Below are 10839 nucleotides of genomic sequence, written 5' to 3'. Positions count from 1 at the left end.
GGATGAACACCCATTTAGGGTTCTTGAGTTTGAATTGGATTTATTTTTATCTTTCAATGATTAGTTGCGCAATGATTGTTGTTTGTCTTTGGAATGTCTTCCATCAGAATAGGAATTGGATGGGAGACTTGAGCCAACCCAATCTCAAACCCATTTTCTCTTCTATGGAAATAGGGGTAGAATTGGGGCTTAAATAGCTTTTGTTCTTCAAGAACTTAGGTTGATACACCATGGGAATGGGGCAACCTTTGTTCTAATCCTTGTGGAAACTTGAATTCTTTTGTGCTAGCATCAAGAACCTAGGGTTATTGTTCATCCCCCAACTCAAGTGTTAATGCATCAATAGAGTAATACACCTAATCTAACCCATTCTTCCCAATAGATTTTAATCCTAGTTTAGGCTTGTTTTCCCTTATATCCATAATTCCAAAATTACTTCTTAGTTGTTATACTTTAATCCTTAAAATGGTTGCTTGGATCCTTATGGGTTTCAAGACCTTGGTGACTAGAGTCTAGGTGATTAATCCTTACGTGCCATAAAATCCAATCCTCGTGGTTCGACTTTACACCCATTTTCACACCCCGCTCGCACTACATCACTAGGCTTCATTAACAGCCGAACCACTATAAAAATCCACACACTCTCTCTCTTTACTTATTTGCATTACTTTCTAATTGCATCTTATCTCATCGACCAAGCCATATCATTTTACATAATCAATCAAACATGCAAAATCAATCTAAAAGAAACCAAGTTTTTTCGCTGCATATCTAACTCTAACCGAATCCTTAATCACATTTCTTATGAAAGAGTATTGGTTCATGAATAAAATTTTCAAAACACTAGTGAGTTTATTCACCCCAACCTCTAGACTCAATCCTTTATCTATTCGGGACCAACAAGTGGCATTAGAGTACTTTTCTTGACTGGTAAGCACTCTATGAGTACTTCCTGATGATCTCATTTCAAATATAAAAAAATCTCATTTTACTTTGCACGATCATTTTGAAATGGATCATCATCATCATCATCATATCATTCTAGGTGAAAGAGAGTAATTTTTTTTTTGTGGTGAGGTGGAATGAAGGTCGTAAAACGAGGAAAAGAGAATTCCCCGAGTGTCGTGATCTCAAGGAAGGTAAATTGGAGTTGAATAACGTGTTGGCATTTGGGAAGTTAAGAGGCAAGAGTTACATGAATGGCTAGAGAATGCAAAGGTCATATGAACAAAGTGGCACTAAAACTAAATAAGGTAAACTATGAAAGGGAAACGGGGATTGAGACTCTTGACTAGCACATGTGGTCGACACTACTAATGGGTTTGCAAACAACGTGATTCGGACTTGACTAGGGAGTTCATGGTACATCACCAAGTAGCATCACACTCGGACTCCCACATCCTCAGTCGGTTGGGGCATTTCATCGAACACCTTGTCTACCACTCCTCTCGGGCCTCATCCTCCCGGATAGAGGGCGGGGATGTGGATGAGTTGGACTCGTGAGAGGCCGTTATCGTGCACACACTCACTTTCACAGGGTTTGCTACCAAATGTGGCCACACTTAGGCACAAAGCATATCAAACATCAACCACACAAGTATTTGAATCCAAGTTCATCAAGCTTACAATTTTTAGGAAATATCTTAACAAGTCAACCACACAACTAGCTTTGGGGCCACCAATCCCCTAATCTAACCTAAGCTAACATCATTCAAAGCAAAAGAAATAAACAAGAAATAACAATACAAGATAAAAAGGAAATGACAATGAAATTAACTAAAACAAGAATAGAGAAAAGTTACCACATGGATCTAAGATATCCTATTACATCTTCACTCTCATCCATCTAGCTAAATCTACCATGGAAGAACTAATCTAAGCTAAGGAAATGGGGGATTTCCTCCAAAGGGGAGAAAGCAAATGAAATCAGATTTGGAAAATGGGCCTCCTTTTTAAAAAAATGCAGGGGAAGGGTTTAAATAGCCAACTCAAAGTCAAAATCCCGAAATTGCCCTTAATGGCCTGAACCACGTTGCATTCAGGCGTGGATGCGTACTGGAATCGATCCATGCAACCTCCACGCGTGGAACAAGCGTGGTTTGATCCTGCCCGGTTACTTCTTTGTTTGTTGCTTATTTTCGGCCTCGGATCCTATTCTGTCCTGTAGAAATGACTTCGAAACACACTATAAAATAGAGTTTGCAAATTTGATCACATCAGAGTCTTTTACGCATGAATTGATTACAAAAGGGTGCTAAAACTACGCAATAATGTCCTATGATTGACCCTAATCTCGACTATTCTTGGCGCTTATCACTAGGTATCTTATGTTTAACTTGTTGAAGTTTGACGACTAGAAGGTGCAAATGCAGGCACATCTCTCTGCGATATACGATGAAATGTGAGTCGTCATATCTGATGGTCCCATAGAAATTCTAACGGTTAATACTAACCGAGCAGGAGAAGGAAAAGGAGCACCTGAACTCATTACCAAAGCAAACTCCGCTTACAATGCTGAAGAAAGGACTCGTAGCAACTTGGATAACATTGCACGAGACATTTTCTTGACGAAACATTTTATTCCAAGAGTGAGAATGTGCAAGACGACAAAGGAGATCTGGAAAACTCTCATGCTCATAAGCGAAGGTGATGAGCAAGAGAAGGAGAACAAGTTAACCATCGCTATGAACAACTTAAAGGACTTCAAGATGGGAGCGACCGAGTCCATCACGGAAATGGAAACCAGATTCATGAGGTTGCTGAGTGAGGTGGCTAACCTTGGCAAAGAGCTGACACAAAAGGAGATCAACCTAAAGATCCTTCGAGGCCTTCCCAAGTCATCGGAAATAAAGGTTATAGCTATGAGAGATCATTGAGATCTCAAGTTCACCCACACCACGCAGATCTTTAATGACTTGAAGGCATATGAATTCGAGCGTGAGTCCATACACGAAATAGAACTAGAGACAAGGAGTGTGGCATCAGTTGCAAGCCAGCAACCATCCACATCGTCAAGGTGGAATTATAACCCTACTAAATTTTTATCTGATGAACAATTTGCTTTATTATTAGGAAGTTCAAAAGATTCATGAGGAAGAATCAATCTCATGACAACTCGGTCACACCAAGCTCATTTGGCTGAAAGAACAACGAAAGGACGAATCAATTAAGGATTCGTGGAACCCAAAGAGTCTTAGATGCTATGCTATAACTGTCGGAGGCCTGGTCACTACAAGGTAGAATGCCCCTACCAAGTGGTCCGCAAACACTGGGATCAAGCAAGAGGATCTGGCAAACAAAATAGCACGAGGAATTCTCCAGCAGAGACAAGTGGATGTAGCACCAATCACTCGGGTGGTCACTAGAAGGGTGAACGTAGAAGGAAGGCACTGGCTGTTGAAGAGACAACCAAGAAGGTTGTAGTCGTGCTATGCACTTCCAGTTCAAGCTCAGAAAGCGAAAACTCAGGAGATGAGAAGGGACTCATCTGCCTCTACAGTCAACAAGAATATGACAAGGACATGTGCCTCATGGCAAATGATGAAGACGTAAATGCTCAAGTCTCCTCTACTGAATGCGATTCCGATTCTAGTTGTAATGAAGATCTTATGGATTCAGTTCTCAAACTGATGAAGGACTTCAAAGTTGTGAAAAACACTCACTTTAAACTGAAAGAAGCGAATGCTCTACTTTTGGCCGAATGAGAAGGTCTCAAAAGCATTGTGCTAAAAAATAGTGAGATGCTAAGTTCGATGGGTCAGTTCAAGAAGAAAATTTTCTTACTCAAAGAAGAGTGCAAAGTAAGAGAAGTGTTAGAGCAAAATTTGCGTAAGGTCATTGCGACATTTACTAATTCGTCTAAAATAATAGACCGAATGGTAGATGATCAAAAACCATCTGGGAATAGAGCTAGACTTGGCTACAATTCCAACTCTCAAGCACAAGTCCTACTGACCAAATCCTCATACCCTTCTACTTGTGGAGGTTTAAAGTCTGTGTTCATTCAAGGTCAAACCTTGAAAACCCGAGTCGGTGATAGTTGTTGAGATGGGAAAGAGACCACAAACAACAAGCCAACCAAAAAGAAAGGTTGTACAATGATTTGTGGAATCATCAAGAAGGAATTTCTCCCATGGTACCCCGAGGATTGCTCAATACACGAATCGGTATAGACCTAGCTATGGTAACCCGAATGGTTACTACACAAATGGTCAACCAAATAGAGATAACCGATTGAAGGTTAATCCCAACAATAAGAAGAGGCGAAACCATTCATAGAGGCGACGCAATGGTCGATCTCAAGGAAAGCCGAGGCATTACCCAAATGGTCAATTCAATCATGGGTTAGCCAAACCTCAAAGACCATCTAGAAGGTCAATGAGAGGTGCCGAAAAAATCTTCCCTTCCGATGAGGACTGCTTTATGGTCCATGAGCCGATGAAAAAAGCGCAATTTCAATGGCATCATAGACATAGACAAACATTTTATTCTACGGTGCATAGCAATGTGCCAAAACCCCAATTTCAAAAGATATATGTACCTAAAAAACCCCAAAAATTTTATAGCATGCCGTATGATTATCAAGTTTTTAATAGCTATAGAGGACTGAGAATAAGCCTAACAAGCTCTAGGTTCGCATGGATGCCTGAGCTTACCGCTAACCTAGAAAGACCCAAGAAGGTATGGATACCTAAGATGAATTAATCTTTGATCGCTGTAAGCAAGACCAATTGGTATGTAGATAGCGGTTGCTCAAGGCATATGACTGGAAACAAATCAAAATTGAGCAACTGCCAAGAAATAGATGGTCCTAAAGTAGGTTTTAGAAGCGAATCGAGTGGCAAAACCAAGGGTGTTGACGACATCAACAAAAATAGACTCAAAATTCGGGATGTATCTTATGTAGAAGGATTATGATTTAACCTATTAAGCACAAGCCACTTTTGCTACAAGGGATATAAAGTGGAATTCTTCAAGGATAAATGATGTGTAATTAGTGAAGATAATGGACAAATAGTTATTTTAGCGAGGAGAATAAAGAACATGTATTTTGTCGCATGGGAATCGGCAAGGCCGAATGTATGCCTAGTAGCTAAAGGTAAAAATGACTTGAGTTAGGAATGACATCATAAATTTAACCATCTCAACTTCAAAGCCATTAACAAGCTAGATAGAGGAGCCTTAGTAGAGGGACTACCAAAAGTGACTTTCAACAAGGATAAGATTTGTGAAGCCTGTCAAAAGGGAAAGCAAATAAAGTTCTCGTTCAAGTCAAAATCTTGTGACACAAACTCTAGACCTTTGAGTTTATTGCACATGGATTTGTTCAGTCCAATCGACCTAGTTAGTTTAAGTCGTCGAAAGTATACTCTAGTAGTAGTAGATGACTACACTCGGTATACTTGGGAATTGTTTGTCCCGATAAGGCGGTAAAAGTCTAGAGGGGGGGGGGGGGGGGGAATAGACTTTTATGACAATTTAAAACTTTATAACACTTTGGTAACTTCAACTCTAAGTAATAAGATAAACAAATAACCAACTTAGTGTTCGCAGCAAAAAATAAATATAGTAAAGTGCTATAGCTAAAACCACGTAAAAATGAAGAGTTCTTTCACATGAAATACGTTGGAAACTCTTGAAATAGCTAAAATAATAAGTATGTAAAAATTTTGTTCACATGCAGACGTGGGAATATCAAACCTAGATGAATAATTCTAAGCAGTGAATAGAGAGTTACGAAATATTTGAGCAAATACTAATAGGATGAGTCAAGTATGAATTATACCTTGCATGCACATGTGATGACACGAAATCCTAGATACTAAGATGTTCAAGATGACAATATAAATTATGTACGAGATGATCCAAATAAGTATGCACAAATCAAATATAAGCAAGTAAAATAAATGGACAGAGAGATTTATAGTAGTTCAGAGGTGGTGTAATCCTCCTTATCCACTATTCTCCTTTCACTCCAAAGAGAGATTTCACTATCTTCAATCACCTAGATACAATAGTGACAAATGCCATTCTAGCACTTCTACAACTCCTGGTGTCTCACACACAACTACACTCAATCCCGAGTGTCTCGCACAAAGCTACACTCAGTTCCGAGTATCTTGCACAAAGCAATACTCATACATCGACCAAGTGTCTTGCACACAGCTACACTTAGTTTCCCTTCGAGTGTTTCGCACAAAGCCACAATAGGGGCATTTGGGTCTTTATACACATTATTCCTTATCATTCTAAAACCAACCAAACAACAGAATATATCTTCCTAGTAACTTATTTTTCACCAACCAAACAACATAATTTATCTTTCTGGTAACTACTCTTCTACGGAATTTCACTTCCACTTCCCTTTTCCGCGAACCAAACGAGCCCTTAGTGCTAGTGGGAAGCTTGCCATTAGAACTTGAAGCTTGTGATCCTTGGTTCCCCACCCTGTGACCTTGAGCTTAAAGGCTATCCATTTGGACTTGCAACTTGATTATGATATTCATTTGAGACATCATCATTTCATTAGATCCATTGTGCATAGAGTGTAGAAAGCAGTGGACCTAGGGACTAACTAGCAACTCGTGACTTATCCCATTTAGCAATTTTCGGGTAGGAGTTATGCGAGTTTAGTTCGGGTGTAAATTAGAAACTTAATGTATTTTTAAAAAAAAGAAAAAGAAAAAAAAAGAAGAGAATTGCCTATTTCAGTTAATTCCTCGGGGTTTATTGTTCACAGTACAAAATACAGTTACCGGTAGTTACTTTCTTCTGCGAAATAAAAGCCGGCCTGAAATCTCATTTACCGATCAAATTCTTTTTCTGTATGGAAAATTTCGAAATGGTTTACCATAAATCCTGACGCTATCGAGGCGGGAAAAGGCGTGGAGATGTGGGTGTCGGTGATAGTGTTTCTTCTTGGGGCGCTGACGGTCGTCGGAGCGGAAGCCCTGGGAGCCGTCATTTTGATACGATGGTTGAATCGGAAGTTAGCTCGAGAAGTAGCAAGATCCAAGATCGTCAGAGAGCAATCAAGTCCGGGAAATATTGATCCCTCTTCCCGCAGAAAGCAGGCTGGTCACTTTCCTTGCTCTTTTCTCTTCGATTCTTTAACTTTATGGGACGTTTTCTTTGCGAAGTTTAGTGCAATTTGAAATTATTCTGAGGTAATTTCGGGTTGGTGTTCTTGTTTGTACTCAAAGAATGGAAATTAGACGTGCCGAAACCCTAAAAAATTGTTAAGGAGTGGAATAGGCGTTTGTTTCCAAAATTTGGGATTTTGATGAAATTAATATTGGGAGTGCTCATTAACTACTTCTTGTATATCTTGTTTAGAGGCTAAATAATCTTTTTATGCACATTAAGACTATGACTGCTTTCATTTTTCCTCTAGGGGGTATTCATTTGGTCTTGCTGCAGCCTAGAATCTATTATGGAACTTCTTAAATGGTGGCAGCTTCATAGGAAAAGGAAAAATAAGTAGAGAATAGAGTCTTCCTTGCTTTGTCTGGTCAGTCTGGAAAGAAAGGAACAAAAGATTTTTTGAAGGTTCCCAAAGGAACATTGAGATTTGAGAAACGTATTACTCTTGGATACAAGGGATGTCTCCTAGTAGTGCCTTCTCCTTGTGAAATAAATGTAGAAGAAGAGTAGGAAGGGGAGAAAATGAACTAATATTCCTTTCCTGTATGGAGTAATTGACATGAGAAATATATGTATATTATACGTACATATCTACCCTGATTCCGTGTTTTCTTTACTGCCTGATTGATTTCCTAGATAGGTGTATGTTCTGCTCATTATAATCATGGGTGTTACCCAACCCCGGGTACCTTTTTTATACAATCCCTTCACGTATAGAAATATTATAAAAGTATGGGGTAGTGTTGAAAAGTATGTCATAGACGTGGGCAGTGGTTCTTGATATAAACATTTTAATTTTTGTTAATTTCTTGACTTTCATGTATGTTTCCTGTACTTCTCATTTTGGTGGTATCCTGTTCTCCAATGTGTATGTGGTTTCAATTTCTAATCACTAACCGCCTAAGCATTGATGCAAACATTGATAACTTGTTGAGAGGTCCCATCGTCAGTTGGACTTGTTGGGCCGTCTTCAATTTACTATACTGGTATTTACTTTCACCTCCATACTAAGTTTATTCCAAAGATTAATTGTTCAATCTCGCCCCTCCCCCTCTCTGTTATAATACTACCACTGGGATTAGGTGTGTGGGGCCACACCTAATTCCAGGCTCTTTAAAAGAAACCAAACAAGAGATTGGGGGCATTGCCCTAAATCCCTAATTGAAGGAACCAAACAATGACTCAGGGGATGGTGTACTCAAAACTATTTTTTCTTGATGGAGAGATTCCTTTTTACTGCCATTGAATTTGCATAGGCATTTCATATAATTAATACATGAGCACTTAAGAATGTATTATATGCAATCATCAGCAAAAATAATTTGGTTTATAACATATTTTTATTCAAGTAGCTTTATTCTCATGTTGATGGTTGCCTACAGTTTCATCTACTGTCTTTTAGGGCTTTGTCTGGGTTCTAGATGCAGAAAAAATCCCAAGAGCTTCTCCTTTGGACAAAGCTTTGAGACAGCAAAAGGGAAAAAAAGAGATCTTGGAGGTTACACCTATAAAGAAATATGCAAAATTGAGGGATCATTTTCTCATTTTAACAGAATCAGATGCTTCTCACACAGAAATTGAACTTAAGGGTTGTACAATAGCAGCTGTATCTGCATCAGACTTGTCCTCGAGAAAATGGTAACTCAGAATTTACTATACACAGCATCACAGGAATTCACTCTGCTAATATCTATACTACTGTTAAGTAGGTCCTTTTTACTTAAATTGTATGTGAATTGCTTTATCTCTTAACTAGACATCTTAAATCTGGAAAATGATAAGGTTCTGCTTCTTTTAAGCTTTTAGTTGTTTGGGTTCCTGGAAGGCAACTTGGAAAAACCCATTTACAAGAATTATACTAGAAGATGGAAACTTAAGGGCCTGTAAAACAGTTCTTTGCTTTCTATTTTCCATTTCTAGTTTTCCAAAATTTTCAATTTTTCATTTTCTATTAGTAGAAAAAATTGCTGGCATTTGAATTACCAATGTTGTCACTGAGTAGTGCTAGAAAGGAAGACAACTGCTAGGCGGTTGGAATACTGCCTGGTCAAGATATATATATATATATATATATATATATATATATATATATATATAAAGGTCACTAGGACAGCAAAGGACAAAGGTGGAAATGAGTCAAGAGAAGAGAATAGGGAGATTGAAGAAAGTAAAAAAAAAAAACATTTTCCCAGAAATGGAAATGAAAGATGGGTTGGAGGGGAGGAATGACCAAAAGCGATGGAAGTTTTTTTTTTTTTTTTTTTTTTTTTTTNCTTTGACAGTATTAGTAAATTCTACAATCTTGACCAAGGTTGCACATCATGCATCGTACTAATAAGCCGTCTATAACACGACTTAACAGTATAATCACCCTTTGGATCTTAATACCAATACCATGAGTCCGGGGGTTTTCGAAGGGTAGTAGGAATATCCATAATCAATTTTGCATCAAAAACATTAAAAAGATTCATAACATGGTTAACATTCCATCCCATACCTTGATCGTTAAAAAGGGTTACAACCGGGGCCTCCTTAACTTCCTCACTGTGCTAGTTTGCAGAACAACAACTAACATTTATCTCAGGTAACTAACTTATTTCAATTCTTATTATATTGCTATTATCTGTTTTCTAACTTGTATCTAAATTTCCAGACAAACACAAAGGTCTCTTGCCTGCAATTGAGGATGTACTACCATATGCCACACAGATTTTGTGTTAGGCATCTCCATTGGAACACGAAGCTAGCAGGTTTGTGAGCAAGGCAATGAAGGATCACTATGCACAGCAGCCATGGCAAACCGTGAACACTTTCACTGATGCTATGGAGGAAATTAAGAAGTTGGATGTGGAGGCATACAAATGGCTAGCAGAGAAACACCCTTCACAATGGTCAATGTCCCATTTCACCCCTTCTATTTGTGATATACTAGTGAACAATATATCTAAAAGTTTCAATCTCATGATATGAGATGCAAGGGCAAAACCACTAATTTCTTGAGTAGAATCTATTAGGAAGTTACTTCTGGCAAAACTATTTGAAAATAAACAAAAAGCTATGAACTGGAAGGGGCTATTCTACCCTGCAATTATTAAAAAAAAAAAATTGCCTTAGTTGAGAGGCTGTTGCTGGATGTTTAGGGGCTCAAAGTGATGAAAATCTATTTGAGATAAGGTTCATGGTAGGGTTAGAGGGGTTAGAGCAACAAACTGTGAATTTGTTGAGGGGTAGGCGTAGTTGTAGTTGTAGGAGATGGGACTTAACTGGGATACCTTGTAAACATGTTGTGTGTGCAATTTGAATGAAACATGGAAAAAGGGTTTGTGCATCATTATGTTATACCTTTGCTACTCAATAAGCAATTACTTGAATACCTATGGAGGTAGGATAAAGCCACTTGCTAGTCCTATTAATTGGCCAAGGTCAAACAAGGAACCATCGTTGCCCCCACTATACACAAGCAAGCCTAGCAGACCAAAAAAATTGAGAAGCAAGGGCAAAGATGATCTAACCAAGGATGGGACACATGTGAACCATAGCTTGCTAGTTAAACATTGCAGGAAATGCAATAAGACTGAGCATAACTCTATAACATGCCCTAAAGATCCTATTGCAAAACAAAGAAAGGTAATGGTATAATCTACATTTAATGTATGCATATATTTATTATATTGGAAATACATCAATCCATTTTTC

The 10839-nt window shown here is 38.4% G+C and overlaps 1 protein-coding gene across 4 annotated transcripts; it reads left to right on the top strand.

Moving 5' to 3' along the window:
- The first annotated feature begins 6742 nt into the window (after window positions 1–6742).
- On the top strand, window positions 6743–9180 carry LOC115995804. Of its 4 annotated transcripts, none has more exons than XR_004093567.1 (2): window positions 6743–7077; window positions 8526–8782. XR_004093567.1 is itself a non-coding variant. In XM_031234952.1 (2 exons), exons 1-2 carry the CDS (start codon window positions 6891–6893, stop codon window positions 8783–8785), a joined length of 408 nt encoding a protein of 135 aa, XP_031090812.1. In that variant the 5' UTR covers window positions 6746–6890; the 3' UTR covers window positions 8786–9180. The 4 variants fall into 4 exon arrangements, 3 of the variants coding, with proteins under 3 accessions (XP_031090812.1, XP_031090813.1, XP_031090811.1); XM_031234952.1 differs by having other exon boundaries at window positions 6746–7077; window positions 8565–9180; XM_031234953.1 differs by having other exon boundaries at window positions 6751–7077; window positions 8546–8782.
- The last annotated feature ends 1659 nt before the right edge of the window (window positions 9181–10839 follow it).

The sequence above is a fragment of the Ipomoea triloba genome, chromosome 11 (assembly GCF_003576645.1).
Source record: "Ipomoea triloba cultivar NCNSP0323 chromosome 11, ASM357664v1".
Lineage (NCBI taxonomy): Eukaryota > Viridiplantae > Streptophyta > Magnoliopsida > Solanales > Convolvulaceae > Ipomoea > Ipomoea triloba.
Note: the sequence above shows the minus strand (reverse complement) of the source record. Positions and strands in the feature narration are given on the sequence as shown.